The sequence below is a fragment of the Diceros bicornis genome, chromosome 4, assembly GCF_020826845.1.
Source record: "Diceros bicornis minor isolate mBicDic1 chromosome 4, mDicBic1.mat.cur, whole genome shotgun sequence".
NCBI classification, from domain to species: domain Eukaryota; kingdom Metazoa; phylum Chordata; class Mammalia; order Perissodactyla; family Rhinocerotidae; genus Diceros; species Diceros bicornis.
In genome coordinates, this window is record NC_080743.1 from 60,666,635 (window position 1) to 60,682,732 (window position 16,098).

Here is a 16,098-nt window from a genome sequence, read left to right on the forward strand (position 1 = left end):
TTAAGAACTGTTTTTCCATTTTTTACTAGTCCTGCAGGACATGTAAGTGCAAGACTCACAGTCCACCAGAGCCAGGTAATCAAGAGGCATCCCTTGGGTGGCAGCTGCAAAAATTGGGGTGCAAGATGAGTGTATAAGCTAACCCCCTGGAGATACCAGAGACTTGGACTGAGGCAGAGGGCGAGTGCAAAGATGGCATCATCCAGCCTCCATCCCTGGTGAGCACCTTAGTAGGCCTCTAGATGTGTACCAAACCTGAAGCCTGCCCCTCTGGCTGAAGCTCCAAGAATAGCAAATACATGTCTTTTACAGAAAGACAGGGGTGTCTTTCAGTCTGTTATCTCTATGTTGTGCCCTGGGGTTGGTAGCAGGCCAAGAACTATCTCTCCCTTTGTTACACTCCCTGAGAGCCACAAATACAAGCCCCACTTGCCACCAGAGCCAGGCAATCAAGGGGGATACCCTGGGGAGCAGCCACAAAAAATAGGGCACCAGATGTAAAAACTGGGAACAGATGCCTGTACAAGCTCCTCTCTGGGAGATACCAGAGCTCTGGAGCACGGTATAGGGGAGTGTGAAGAGAACACCTGCCCTCCAAGTTCTCTGGAGAAGACTACAGTTGGCCCTTAGATGTGTGTTTAATTAGATGCCTGCCCCTCAAGCCAATGCTTTAAGATAAACTAATAAGCCTCTTTCATAGAAAGTCTGGGCACTTTTCAATCAGCTGCTTCTGTGTTGGGCCCAGGGGGATGTGAGTCCTCATGCACAAGACCTTTAAGAGTTGTTTCTCAGTTCCCTACAGCCTTGTGGGTCTCATGGTTGCAAACTCTGTTGGCTTTCAAAGTTAGTTATTTTAGGGCTTATTTGTCAGGTGCAAGTCTTAAAAGTTAGGGTGCCAGATGTGGGGTTCAAACCATTCACTCTCAGGGAGAAGCTAGGGGTTGTGAGTTCCCTTCTGACCATGGGTTGCCATGCTGGGGCTGGGATTTATGTGAGATTGTGACTCAGCCTCTCTTACCCACTTCTATGTGAATTTTTTCTCCTTCCCCCAATGTGTAGGAGCCATTCAGCTAGTTTTGATTTTTTTTTTCAGAGTAAATTGTTTCATACATGCACATAGACTTGGTGTATCCATGGGAGATGTGACTTCAGGATCCTATTACATGTCTCTCTTGAACTGGACCTATCTTTAACTTTTGATGATCTAATTTTGATATGCCTAGATGTGGATCTTTTTGAGTTTAACCTACTTGGAGTTCATTAAGCTTCTTGACTGTAGTTTAGAGGGTTTTTAAAAAATAAAATTTGGGAAATTTGCTGCCAATATTTCTTCATTTTTTCTGCTCCTTTCTCTTTCTCCTCTATTTCTAGAAATCCATTAGGAATTTGGTGTTATGCTTGATGATGTCCAATAGGTCTCTGAGAGTCTTTTTATTGTTCTTCATTGCTTTTCCTTTCTATTCCTCATACTGGATAATCTAAATTTGAATATCTTCAAGTTCACTGATTATTTTTCTGTGTGCTAGTATCTGCTGTTGAGCTCTTCCAGCGAACTTTTCACTTCAGTTATTGAATTCTTCAACTCTAGTATTTCTATCTGGTCCTTTGTTACAATTTCTATATTTTTATTGATATTCTCTATTTGATACATTGGTCTTATACTTTTCTTTAGTTCTTTATACATGATTTCCTTTAGTTCTTTGAACATATTTAAAACAGCTGACTTAAAGTCTTTGTCAAGTAAGTCTAATGATTGTGCTTCTCCAGGTATGCTGTTTTTTCCCTTTGTGAATGTATCATATATTCTTGTTTCTTTGCATATCTTATAATTTTTTTGTTGAAAACTGTTTCTTTAAAGTAGTATAATGTGGCAACTCTGAAAATCAGATTCTTTCCCCTTCCAGGGCTTGTTGTTCTCGCTGTATGTTGTAGTTTTTCTTGTTTGCTTAGTGCCATTTCTGAACTAATTCTGCTCATTTGCATTCTTCGTTGTGTGTGGCTACTAAAGATTCTGCTCATTTAGCCTAGTAGTCAGCTAATATTGTGCAGAGATTTGCTTAAATGCATGGACCCAATAAGCCTCCCAGTCTTTGCTGAGGGAAGGTCTCTGTGTGCCTGTTGGTCTTGTCTTCAATCCTTATCCAGGCATTTGGCAACTGTGCCTTTAGCCTTCAATTCCTGCTTGCACAGATCCCTAATGTTAGCTATAGTGGGGATGACAGCCTTCTCAGGCCTTTTCTGAACATGCCCACAGCCATATGCATGTGCTTAGACTTCTAAATTCCAGGAATATGTCACAGCTTTTCAAAGCTTTTATGAGTATCTCATTCCCTAGGTTTCCCTTATAAAGTTTTAATTAGTCTATTTGCATAAGTGCTATCCACTACCTCAGGCAGCCCTGAAGTTAAGCAATTGCCTGTAATTGTTTTTGTCAAGTCTGCTGGGTAAAGGGCTGTTCACAGTGGGAGAGCTCCAAGTTAAGTCAAACAGAGTCTCTGTTACAAGTGGGGTCTTCAGGGGTACCCCCAGACATGTCAAGTCATAACAATTTACTGGGAATGGGGCTTTGAAAGGGTTCTCTCTGGTGGTTGCAAGGCTGCTGGTACTCACCAAGAACACAGGCATTTATTTTTCAAGTGTACAATGATGCTGGAGAGCAGAGAAGTGACTGGGGAAAATTAAAACAGGGCAAAGCTCCCCGTTCTTATTGAGCTTATACCAAATTGCAAGCCATTAGTTAATTTCCAGTGTTCTAAAAATGTTCTTTAAAAAGTAGGCTAGTTTTCTCACTTTTTTAATGAAGGAAAGAATTTTTGAAGGTCCTTACTCTGACATTTTCTACCCTTCACATTTTAACATACACTGTAAATTATTCATTGTTTTCTAATTATGGCTAAAGTTGTTCAGTGTTTGCATACCTCTCCCTGAATGACCCACTGAAACTGAACATTACTCTGTTATTACTTTCTAAAGTTTTAGCTCTATTTATTTATTTTTGAGGAAGATCAGCCCTGTGCTAACATCTGTTGCCAATCCTCCTCTTTTTCTTTTTCTTCCCAAAGCCCCAGTACGTAATTGTGTATCATAGTTGTAGAGTTGTAGCTCTTCTTTGTGGGACACTGTCTCAACATGGCATGATGAACAGTGAGTAGATCCGCGCCCAGGATCCGAACTGGCGAACCCTGGGCCGCTGAATTGGAACGCACAAACTTAACCACTATGCCACCAGGCTGGCCCCAGCTCTATTTATTTTTAATAAAAATACTAAATAGAATTTTTTATTCTATCAGCAAATAGTTAGATGGATTATAGAGGAAGAGGAAAGGAAGAAAAAATGGATAGCGATCACCCATCTGCACCTGCTGCTGTCTCCTCTTCTCTCCAGTTCAGCTCTGGGGCTGCCCAGCTGCTCTGCTGCAAACCATTCATGGCTGGGCTGGTGGCTCTGCTCTTTCTCCCAGGCAGGGTGGTCAGGGAAAAGAGCATATTTCAGATTGTCTCCTCCAAACTTTTCTTTACCTAAACACCTAGCCCTCCTCCTGGGGATACAGTTTCCCCTCACATCGTAAAGCAGCCAATCTCTCTCTTCCCAGGGTCTTTCACAGTCGTGACTTGAATTTCTCAGAATCTACACTCTCCTTTATACCTCCTGGGCTTATCCATGGCTGGGATGATGCTGTCAGCTTGTGAGCACTTTGCCGTTTATATAAATTATGACCTTGGACAAGCTATTTAATCTCTTTGGACTTTCAGGATGCTCCTTCATTAGTGCACATAATGCTTAGATAACATGGTGTTTTGAGGATTTAATTAAACATATATTGTGGATTAGTTGAAAGAACACATGTAAAGCCTCTGGCATAGAGTAGATATTCAATAAATGTGTTCTTCACAGAACGCTCTCTCAACTGGGTGTCTTGCCCTTTTGGAATTCAAATAAAATAGACATGACCAAGTCCCTTGGTGGTCCAGAGAATTCCCTATAATTTCTGTGACTTCCTAAGAACTTACATTCTCCTGGTCACCTCTCAGATCTCTTGTTCTTTCTGTTGCTCAGCTCACTGAACTCTACTTTTTTATCCTATCTGCGCTTCCTGACCCACACATTGTGCTGCTGTAGATCCAGGTGTGCCTTCCTTTATTTCCAAAAACATTCCTGGCATCAGGTAGTTGTATGTAGTACACTGTTATCAAAGTTTCTGTGGCTGACATGTGTGCTTTTTTGTGTGTTATGCCTTGGCACAGGATGGCTGGGATATAGAAATGAGGTTAGACACCTGGACTTCTAAAAAGTCCCTGGCATTTTCTCAGCATGTAACATTTAGTGTCTGACTCTCTGCAGTGTCCCTGGCCTGCACCCACATTGCTGGTTCCCTTTCTCTAGGCTCCTCCTCCCCACTCCCCTTAAGCAAATAATTTTTATAACCCAACAGTTCACACATGAAGAGTGCTCTCACAAGTGGTGTAGGGATATAGGGGAAGGGGACATATGAGACTTGCTCCCCATCACTCTGAGAGAGACCAGTGGTTGAGCTGCCTGGATTTTGACTCCATACAAGAAGGTTCTGACCATAGGACTCATGGACTGCCTTTGAGGTAATTTCCCCATTACTAGGTGGGGTTGGGGGAATCCAGCCAGTGTCTAATAGTCTCTTGTGTGGGATGCTGCAGAGCAGTTTAGGGGACACACAGACTGGACTCAGGTGACTTGCTTGAGTCCACACAGTGGGATTGGACCATAGATGTGATGTTGGGGATTTTTTCCAGAGTTTGTTGTTAAGAGTCCGTACCCTGACCCTTGATTAGCTGTGTGACTTTTCACAGGTTGTACAACCCCTTAAGACTTGGGTTTTACATCCATAAAATGGGTTTAGTACACAGTGTTCTGACTACCTTGAGTGCATGGTCATGGGGCCAGTCCTGCAGATCCCACCTTGAGGTGTTCTACTTGGGCAGCTGTGGGGGAAGCCTCAGTGGGGAGGAGAAGGAGGCACTGCCTGGGGGTTAGGAAGATGGTGCTGCTCCCCTAGGGCATGGGAGGCAAGAGTGCTCAGATGTTGCAGAGTATTCCATCTGGGGAGAAGAGTCCAGGGCCTGACCCTCAGTAGGTGGCGGTGGGTGTGAGGCAGCTGAGGTGTGGCCAGGAGGAGTGTGTAGATCTCCATCCCTGCCCCTCTGTGATGGCAGAAGCAGGGCTGGCAGAGGCTTAGAGGGAAATGCTTGGTTGTGATGCAGCTAAGAGCCTATCAGTTTTTGTGGGGGTTGCTTTGCCGTGTGTGTAGGGAGCATTACTAACACTAGTGGCAGCTGAGACAGCCATACAGGTGCCAGCAATAGGTAAATGCCAATACTTGCATTGGGGCTGTAGGGATTTGACATTTCACAAAAAGAGCTTGTTGTTTTGCTCACAGCTGCTAATTTAGGGAACTGACAGTTGAAGCTGGTGGAAAATCTGCACGGAAATTTGACTTATTAAATGGTGTAGGGACAGAGGACAGGAGAGGCTTAGCCCAGCCTGGCTGTAATAGAGTGGCTTCTGAGCTGACCACAAGGCTAGCATTGGTGGGCAGGGAGGCAGGCTGTTAACTAGAGAAGCAGGTGTCTCAAGTGGGTGCAAGGGTGGAAAGTGTGAGATCACTAAGCTGATTTTACTGCGGGGGCGGGGGGCGCCTCTCCAGCACAGTGCCAGGCATTTCATACACTGAGGCTGTTTATAATTTATTCTGCAATTACTATCTAGGTCCTACTGTAGGTGCTGGGGATGATATGGAAGATCTGAATGGCTGACTCTAACTATTGGGCTGTGATCCCAGAACTAATATTTAGCTCCGCCCTTGGGGTGGGGAAGTGTAAGGGGCCTGTCTGAGTGAAGCTTTTTCTCTGCCTCCTGGATGTTTCCTCTGCAGCTGAACAGGCCGGCAGGCAGCCTGCGATGGGACCCTGCTCAGCAGACCCCCACCTCTGCTGGGCCTCCTGGCTCCTGGGATTCACCAGCCTCCTCCTCAGTGAGTGGACGGGGCTCCTGGGAGGGAGCGCAGTAGGGTGGAGCAGGGAGGCAGTTTCCTTCCCTGGCTGCTGTCTTTGGTGAACAAAAGGACAAAACAACTCTTATAATTTAGCAAATGCACTGCATTTGGTTTAGAGTCCAGGGGTGAAGAGAAATAACAAATGGCCTGTTGGTTGTGGGGAGGCTGGGAACCCTGGCTCTGGGCAGCTGGGCTGCATGAAGGGGTCATTAACAGGGAGGTGAGGCCACTTCAAGTGTAACAGCAGGGAAGGTGGGAGAGCTTGGAGCTGCCTGGGGAGAGGGATGGAGACAAAGAAGCTCCTCCTGGGGACAGAGGGGTGGGAACAGAGCACCCCTGGCCTAGAACTCAGTGGGGACCTGACAGCCTCTGCAGCTGTCATGTGGAGGAGGGGGCTGACCTGGCACGCCCCTGTCTGAGCTGGAGGAAGCAACTCTAGTCTGGGCGTCTTGGGCTTCTCCACTGAAAACGGAGCGTGAGGAGCGCTGCTCGCCCGGGTTTGGGGCTCAGCTCCAAGCACAAAGGAGCGAGTCCCTGGAAGTCTCACATTTAACTTAAAATTACTTGTGAATTTTGCATTCCACCACAGTGTTAGTTTTCATCTTAAAAAGTTGAAAAATATTAATTTTTGGGTAAAGTGAATCCTCTAGGGAGGCCCCTTTTTCACGCCTGCGGGTTGCATCACCCTCCACTGCCAAATGCTGCTCAGGTCCTGGAGACCCCAGATTGAAAGCACTGTTTTAGAGAAAAATCCTGGCTGCAAAGGAGGTACCCATCAGTTTGGGAATGATTGAACAGATGGAGGAGTGTCTTTGTCATGGAATAATATGGGGGATAAAAAAACAAATGTAGGGATTTCCTATTTCCAACTTCCATGTGTAGGATGCGTGGATTTCCATGAGCAAGATGCAGGACACTGAATACAATGAAATCCTAATGTTGTAGATGAACAGGAGCCTTCAAAATTTAAGGGTGACTGTCCCCACATATTTATAAATGGAGAAAATGTGGAAGGAAACATAGACTGCTAAGGTGGGTTCCCAGAGAGGGTGAACATGGGGAGGAGAGAGTGGGGGGGGGGAAGTAGAGAGGGGGGAGGGTTAAGCAAAAAGGAAACTGAAACAAAGACTGTCCCAAGGAAGGCCAAATATTTCATCTATGACTTTATCAGAGAGTTTATATTTACATATAACGAAATTCAATGAAAAACTAATGGGAAAATAATAACTAGTGAATTATGAATTCAGGTATAAGCTGTGAAAGCTCTCATTGTTGTATTTTTTTGTTCTAATATCCCAGCCACTATATGAAGTTGCAGAGAATTATATGAAGTAGTGGATTAGAGAGCATTTGTACACAGGATGTCTTGAATTAACAATGAGCTTTGCATTAGACCCCTCTAACTAGATAACTTTGTGTCCACAGTAAATGTAGGGTTTCTCCAGTTCTTCAATTTTATTTAAATGGAGAAATATGTTAAATTATATAGAGTTTTCTCCATAGGCCCTGGTGTTGTAAGATTATATGAGAAAGAGAGAGAGAGAGAGAGAGATGAAGAGAATGAGAGAGAGAGTGAGAGATGGAGGGAGGAAGAGAAAAGGAGGAAGGGTCAGAAAAATGGACATTTTATGGTGATATGAGTGTTAAATTTTATATTATTTAAATGAATTTTAACTCTATCTTGTTTACTACCATGCCCTCCCCTGGCTTTATTTTCTTCTTCAGAATTAGATCTTTTGTAGATCAGAGAGCTCTTGCTGCCTTCCTTCTCTTTCTAAGTCTTCTTCCATCTTCCTCACAGGTGGTGCTCACCATCCAGGTTCTGGGGTGGATCCTCCCCTGCAGCCTGAGGGCTGAGCCTCCTCCCTTCCTGGTTCCCTCCTCTCTAGAAAGTGGGGAGTCTGCTTGGGCTGCTGTTTAACCCTCCCCTAGCCAGAAGTCCCTGCTCTGCTAAGCCCTTTAAGTACTTGCTCCCCCTTTCCCAGGAGAGGGAAGTTGGAGGATGAGACTCCAGGGCCTGCTGAGATCCTGGTGATCAGACAGCAGTGCTGGGAGTGAGGAGCCCTGGGGAGGGCAGGAAAAGGGTAGGAGAGCTGATGGGCAACTGGCTGCAGAGGAGAAGCACAGGGCAGGATGAGAGGAGACCCAGGCTCCAGGTCTGGCTCTGTCCTGTGTGACCCAGGACAAGGTCACCTGCCAGGGAGCCTCCTCTGTGAAAGGAGGGGCCTGGGCAGATCCCCTCTAAGGCCCCTCCCAGCTATGACATGCTGGGATTCATGAGTCCACCGAGACAAGACTCTCATGTGGTTACTTCAAGGACTCTGCTCTGTCTCTTCATTCTGTGCTGTCCTATTCCTGTGGCCTGACAGATACTGCCAGTTGGTGAGCCTGATTAGGGCACCTTCAAAGAGAAGACCTCGGGCACTCCCTGTGGTCACTTCCTCAGCCCTCCAAGGAGGGAGGCCATCCTTCGCTTCATGCCTTGTCTTTGGGATCCAGCCTGGCCCTCTGTTCTCTCTGTCTCTGCTCCTGAGAGGGGTCTCCAGACCACCTGGAAGGACATCATGTCCTTTCCCCAGGGTGTGGAAACTTGGTCTGCAAACCCTGCTCAGGAAAGCATGCTACAGCTGTGTGTTCAGAGCAGCTACCTGAGAACTTCAGCCATAGCTTCTTAGTTTCTGTCTGTTTAGTAGAATACACCAGCTTCTTTGAGCCCCAGGTTAAATAGAGCACTTCTGGTTAGTGTCTATTGTTGTACCGCATGTTGCATATTTCAACAGGAGATTAACTCTGAATGCCATGATTGAGTGAGGTAGTACAGAATACTTTTATTTCACTCACTACTTAGTGAGGGAACCAGGAGGCTGTTAGAACCAGTTCAAAGGAAGAATCAGAGACCATGCCCATATAAGCCATCAGGAATGCTGGAATGAATGTCCAAAGAGATGCCCTCTGTTTACGGAGTTTATGGCATAGTTTGTGGCTACATAGAGAAAATCTGGAAGGATCCGTGCCGATAACAGTGCTTACATCTGGGTGGAGGCACTCTTTGAACTTTTACTTGAATCGACTCCATAATCCATATAATAGTTTTTTATGAACACATAATACTTTTACATTACAAAGCAACTCACTAAAGAAAGGGGAAAATGCCCACACCAAATAGAGTTGATAATATAAACTTTTTCAACCCACGCTTGGGATAACATGTAGCCTGTCCTTCCTCCTTCTTTACCACTCTCCCGGCAGCAAGGATGTCCTCAGGTACTTGGTAACAAGGGAGTTGACAGTGGCCATGGAAGCCAGCTGCTGGGGACAGAGCAATAAATTTCCTTTCAATCTCAGGGCTTTGGTAAACAAGAAGGCCCTGGCTGGACTTCGACTCCGTCCAGCCACCTATGGGATTGCACCCATGGGTGTCTGAGCCTATCCCTGTACCCAGGAGGAGACCCCTGGAAGGGGAAGCTGGTGGAGAGGAAAGGGCACCATCCTGGAACCTGGGAATGTCTGGTTCTTATCCCAGGTAGACTTGCTCAAGAAGAATCATCATCATAATGAGAAGGAACACATTTATGGAACAATTATTGAACACTGTGCTGAAAGCTTTTATCTTCTTAAATCCCCACAATAATTCTATGAGGTAAGCACTATTGTTATTTCCATTTCACAGATGAGAAGGCTGAAGGCAGAGAGGTTAAATAACAGCTCAAGTCCACACAGCCAGAAAATGGAGGACCTGGCCTCAACCTAAGTCTCATTGACTCTAAAGTCCAAGCCTTAGACCACTCTGTTACACTAGGTCACCCAGTCTGACACCTCAGTCCATCTCAATAAAAACACACTTTGAAGTGGGACTGAGAGGCTGTGAGGACCCTATGGTTTCTTGTGGTGAAGCTACAAGGTGGTGGAGGCTCCACCACGTGTGACAGGCCCCCTCCCTCCCTTTCTCATGGGACATGTGGCGTGGGATATAAACTCCCCTTGTTCTAAGACCCTGAGGTATTGTAATTATTTGCTACTGCAGCACAGCCTAGCCCATCCTGACTACTACACTGCCTAGAAGGAGAAGAAAGGGAGAGCAACATTCATTACTTTATTAGTTATCTATTGCTGTGTAACCTGTTACTCGAAAAGTTAGTGCCTTAAAACAACACCGTGTACAGTCTCACGGCTTCTGAGGGTCAGGATCCGGGGATGGTGTAGCTGGGTCCTCTGACTCAGGGTCTCTCAGACTGGAATCAAGGTCTTGACTGGGGCTGCAGTCAGCTCAAGGCTCAACGGGGAAGAATCCACTTCCAAGCTCACTCGTGTGATTGCTGATAGGATGTGGTTCCTGTGGCTCTTCAACGGAGGGCCTCAATTCCCCCCTGGCTGTTGGCCGGAGGCTGCCCTCAGTGCTCACCATGTGGGCCTCTCCACAGGGCAGCTGACAGCATGGCAGCTGGCTTCATCAGATGGAGGGAGAGAGAGAGTGTGAGCAAGACGGGTCATAGTCTTGTGTAACCTCCCATCGCTAAGTGACATCCCATCACCTTTGCTGTATCCTGTTCCTTAGAAGCAAGTCACTAGGTACAGACCCCATTCCAGAGTAAGGAGTTACAAAGGGAGTAAACATGGGGGGGATCTTTGGACCCACTTTGGAAGCTGCCTCCTACAGATATGCACTTAGTATGTGCCAGAAGATGTGCTGGTGCTTTTGATCCTTGATCTCATTTAATTCATACTATCATTTTGAGGGAGATAAGGAAACTGCAAGTTAGCAAGTTTAAGTAACCTATTCAAGGTTACACTCCACTAGAACCGGGACTTGATTCCAGAATTGCTTCAAATTCATTGTCCTAGGCTGCCTTCCAAGAATCAAGGGAGTATATTGGATGGATTTCATTAAAAAGATGAGTTCTGTGTTTCTCTCTTCTATTCTCGGTGAAAAAACACTCATGGTTCCTGTTTCCAATGCCCTAGGTGTCTGCAGCACTGGGGTCAAGAGTTCTGGAGCACATGGTTCTGGAGTTCAGGATTCTGTAGTCCACGGTCCTCTGAAGGAGATCCGAGGAGGTTCTGTGTTGTTTCGTGTGATCAAGGAGCCAGAAACCAAGCTGGAGGAGATCTCGTGGGGCTTTGGCCCTGGCTTAAAATACAGAGTCATGCTGCGAGTCCATAGCGGGGCAGACGAGGCTCCAACCTGGGTCAGCCTCCAGGCCAAGTACAAGCAGAGGGTCCATGTGCCTAACATAACGTCCCTGAGGATTGAGAACTTGACCCGTGAGGACAGTGGGCCCTACCGGGCTCGAGCCAGCTTAACTGGAGGACTGGAGTCTAGCCAGATTTTCCACCTCATTGTCTACGGTACGTGACACCTCCTCACCTCAGTCACATGGCTACGGCCTTCTTTTGTAACTACAAGTGTCACATCAGCCCCATTTTGCAGGACTCCTTCCAGACGCCACCCTTCAGGCTCTATTTTCCCCCTTGAAATTGTGATAAGTGAGTTCACCGCAAAGGGAGAGCAGAGCTGAAACTCATACCAGGGATAAAATCACTTCAATGTTTTGGGAGAGGAAAATGGAAATTTGGGAGAAATGGAATTTTTGCCATAACACTTATTGTTCTTTATAGGATTAAGTTTACTTAATTTGTGTATTAGTTTTCTATTGCTGCTATAATAAATTACAGTAGTCCCCCCTTATCTGAGGGGGACCCTCAGACCCCGAGTGGATGCCTGAAACCATGGATAGTAACGAACCCTGTCTAAAATATGTTTTTTCCTATTCATACATACCTATAATAAAGTTTAATTTATAAATTAGGCACAGTAAGAGATTAACAACAATAACTAATAATAAAATAGAACAATTATAACAGTATTATAAATGTAATAAAAGTTACCATAGATCTTAGCTACCTTGGCATATGATTTTTTTCTTTCCTTATAAAGTCAAGAACTTTCAAATTTGCACTTAAAGGAAGCACTTTATGACTTCTCTTTGGCATATGTGAATGGCCAGCATTGCTACTCTTGCTCTTTGTGGCCATTATTAAGTAAAATAAGGGTTACTTGAGCACAAGCACTGTGATACCTCCATAGTCGACCTGATAATCGAGCCAACTACCAAGTGACTATTGGGCCGGTAGCCTATACAGCTTGGAAAAATTGGACGAAGGGATGATTCAGGTTCCGGGTGGGATGGAGTGGGATGATTCAAGATTTCAACATGCTACTCAGAACAGCATGCAATTTATAACGTGAATTGTTTATTTCTGGAATTTTCCATTTAATATTTTCGGACCATGGTTGACCATGGGTAACTGAAACTGCAGAAAGGGAAACCAAGGATGAGGCGGGATTACTGTACTACAAATTTAGCAGCTTAACTCAACAAAAATTTATGATCTTACTGTGCTGTGGGGCAGAAGTCAGACGTGGGTCTCACTGGGCTAAAGTCAAGGTGTTGGAACCAGGTTCCTTTCTGGAGGATTCAGGGGAGAAAACATTTTCTTGCCTTTTACATCTTCTGGTGGCTGCCTGCATTCCTAGCTCTCAGCCACCTTCCCCTGTCTTCACAGCCAGCAATGGTGGGATGAGTCCTCCTCACAGTGCAGCCCTCTGAACTCCTCTCCTTCCTTCTTCCACTTTTAAGGAACCTTGTGATTACATTGGTCCCATCTGGAGAATCCAGAATAATCTCACTATTTTAATGTCAGCTGATTAGCAACCTTAATTCTATCTATTACCTCAATTCCCCTTTGCCATTAACCTAACATATTCACAGGTTCTGAGGATTAGGATGTGGACATCTTTGGAGGGGCACTATTCTGCCTGCTGTAATTGGGAAATCATGTGTAGTCCATCCTCCCTGTCCCCTCTGTTCTTACTCAGCCCCAGCCTGAGGCCAGCCACACTCATAAAAGATGCCACAAATCCAGCCCTAAGAGCCTCCATAGATGTAGGAGAAAGTTTACCTTACCACACTTCTTAAGAACCTCATTTAGCGACTCTTCCTTTCCCTACAGTTCCTCTGCGTAGAGAAATACCCTGCTACGGAGAGAGTGGCTTTGACAGTTTTAGGTCCCCGTGGGATTTCTATGAATGACTTGTAAATCTGTCACTTCTCTTCCTCTCTGTACCACAAGTTCAGTGGCATGTTTTAACCACACTCGGGGTTGTCATTCCTAGTCGCTACCTCTGCATCTCCCACAAGTGTCTGTCCTTTGGGGCACATGTGGCCTTTCTCTGGACTCCCAGAGCTGGCTGGATGTCTTTCTTCACTGTGGGATCTATAGGCCCAGGCATTACCTCGGCAGGAGAAGCAGGGTGAGGGCCCTGGACCAGGACAAGTCCTTCATTCCTGAATTCTTCTCCTTCCAGGGAAGACCCAATTTCTACACATAATGGGCCTTGGGTAGGTGGAGTGCAGGCTTTATTTTCCTGTGGGAGATTTTTAAAACTTACCCAGTCTGGTGCAATCACATGAGCCTTAAGCCAGTGGCACCATTCCTTCTTGTCTCTTGCTATATATTTAGCTTTGGGGAAATTCTGTTTGATCTATAAAATGTCTCACCTTCCATAGAGGGAGGAAGCCAGAGCTTCAGTGAGATAATAGATGAGAATGTGCAAACTGTAATGTTCTCCACTCATGTGAGGCTCCATTCTCTTGCCCCTCCCACCCCAGAGCCAGTGCCCCATCCCCAGATCCTGGTCCAGTCACAGTCCATCACAGCAGGCTGGTGCAACGTCACCCTGGAGTGCAGGGCTGTGCAGGTCACAGAGGACCTGAAGGTGACCTGGGAGAGCAAGGGCCTCCCCAGGGAGCTGGGACAGAGAGGGACACCAGGACCAGCCCCCAACTCCTGGATCCTGACTGTGAGCCTGCCTCTGAGCCAGCCCAGTGCCAGCCTCACCTGTGTGGTCAGCAACTCCGAGGACAAGAAAACTGTCACCTCCGCTGTTGGGGAGGTCTGTGCCCATGGTGAGTGCAACCTGCCAGAGGGGAGGGGCGCTCTTGGAACTCAGGGAGCACTGGGGTCTGAGGATTCTGGGCTTTTCTCCCCACCATGTTCATCAGCACCACCTCCACCTGCTCACCCCACGCAGGACTCTGGGAGGCACATCCAGCTTGTTCCTGATTTTAAATGTCTCTCATGTCTATGCCTCTCCCCTTGTGCCCTTGCTGGTAGGCAGCAGCTGTCCAGTCCCTCTCCCTGCCCCACCTATCATCCACAGTGAGTCCAGAGTGGTCTTTTGGAAAAGCAACTGAATTGTGTCATTTGTCTGTGTCACCTGTAGGATCTGATCTCCAGTGACTCCCTTTAGGATTCAGGGCTCAGACGCTCCTCTGCCCATGGTTTTGGCCTCAATGACACACTTCACACCACACTGCTTGCTTGGGGTTCCCGAATATGTTCTGCTGTTGCCAGATTTGAGCCTTTGGATATGCTGTTTCTTTTCCCATCATTCCTCCCACCATTTGCCTTCATTTTTTGCCTTATTCTTATTGAAGCATTTCCCTCAGGCACGGCTGACTTCGGTAACACGTGACCCATGTTGTCACACAGGCCCTGTGCTGGGTTTAAAGCTCTGCAGTGGCCATCTTGACATTGCTAAAAATTTTTGAACAAAAGGCTCCTCATTCTCATTTTGCACAGGGCCCTGCAGGGGCTGTAGATGTCCTGCCCTCAGGCATCACCTTTAAGGAGGATTCCTGGCCCCCCACTGAGTGGCTATGCTCTGTTTATGTGCTTGTCTCCTCTGTAGCCTGGAACACCTTGAGGGCAGGGGCCATGTCTTGTTCTCCTCTGAATCCCTGTGCCAAGCACAGCTTCTGGCACAGTTTGTTCACAGTGTTCCAGTGAACGAATGAATGACCTGGTACCCCCTTGTGCAGCCTCGCCCCTCTAACCTATCCTCCATGAGCTGCTGGAGGGACCTGATGTGTCAACATCACATAAAACCTCCTGTTGCCCTCCCCTCAGCCCCTATACTGGAGCCTCAGATAGAGTTCAACACTCAGCATGACCCACAAGACCCTCTGAACACAGACTCCTGCCTCCCTCTGACCTTCCTTGCCTGGCTGTTTCCTGCCCTGTCCCCCTTTTGTCTGCTGCAATGGGGTCCTGGCAACTCCAATGGGCTGGCTTTCTGACACAGCCATTTTCTGAACGTTCTGCTCCTCCCTCCTGGAATGCGGTGCCCACCTTGAATATCTGGTAAACTCCTATTCCTCCTTCAAGACTCATCTTACCCATCACCTCCTCTGGGAGGCCCTCCTTGAAGACCTGTGTATAGGGTTTAACCTCTATTGCCCTGTGATCCCTCTGGCTGGCACACTTTGTTGTTTTCTCAGTCTTTTCTGCTGGGTGATGAGCTCCAAGGGTGTGGACCAAGTCTTGTTCATCTCGATCTCCCTGGCACAAGCAGGAGCTCGGGCACCGGTTCAATGAATGAACCTCCGTGCTCCTTCTCTTCAGCTTCTGAACCAGGACTCTTCAGACTGGTCCACCTACTCTCTCTATCTCTCCTGGCAATGGGTGTCTCAGGGTCTCTTTTGCCTTAACCTTCTTCACTCTCTCTGTGTGAGGGAAACAGATTCACATGGACAGGCCATTGCTGGCCCACTGCGAGCCATCTTAGGAACCATCGTGGCTGTGCTGTTGATCCTCGGGGCTGGACTGTGCCTTTGGAAGACACTTGGGAAGAGGATAATGGAGACTGGAGGAGGCAAGTTGCACTTCTCCTTTCTGGCTCAAATACCCTCCCTCCCCCACTGGGCCTTCAGCTCCCTTTCTCCAGCATTTTGCTGCTCAGGAAATGTCCCTGTGGAAGGGATGGTGTGTAGACATGGCCTTGGGGTTCATAGCAGTGGGGGAGGGTGCAGGTTTCCAAGTCCCAGATTCAAGCTCCACTCTGTGCACGACTCAGGTGCAGAATTGCAGGAGGAACACAGGAAGGATGATGGTGACACCCACTATGCGGAGCTGAGCCAGCAGGAGTCTCGAGAGGGCAGGGACAAGGTGAGAGCTGGGAGCAGTGCCCAACCTGGGCTCTCCCAGGTCCCTCTGCGCCTGGGTCTGGGCA

At 47.0% G+C, this 16,098-nt stretch overlaps 1 protein-coding gene across 1 annotated transcript; it reads left to right on the forward strand.

Moving 5' to 3' along the window:
* Positions 1 to 5,901: 5,901 nt before the first annotated feature.
* Positions 5,902 to 15,859, forward strand: LOC131401315 (SLAM family member 9-like). Its single transcript, XM_058536486.1, has 5 exons — positions 5,902 to 6,005; positions 10,989 to 11,372; positions 13,697 to 13,993; positions 15,610 to 15,745; positions 15,829 to 15,859. The coding sequence occupies exons 1-5, from the start codon at positions 5,933 to 5,935 to the stop codon at positions 15,857 to 15,859; spliced, it is 921 nt and encodes a 306-aa protein (XP_058392469.1). The 5' UTR covers positions 5,902 to 5,932.
* The last annotated feature ends 239 nt before the right edge of the window (positions 15,860 to 16,098 follow it).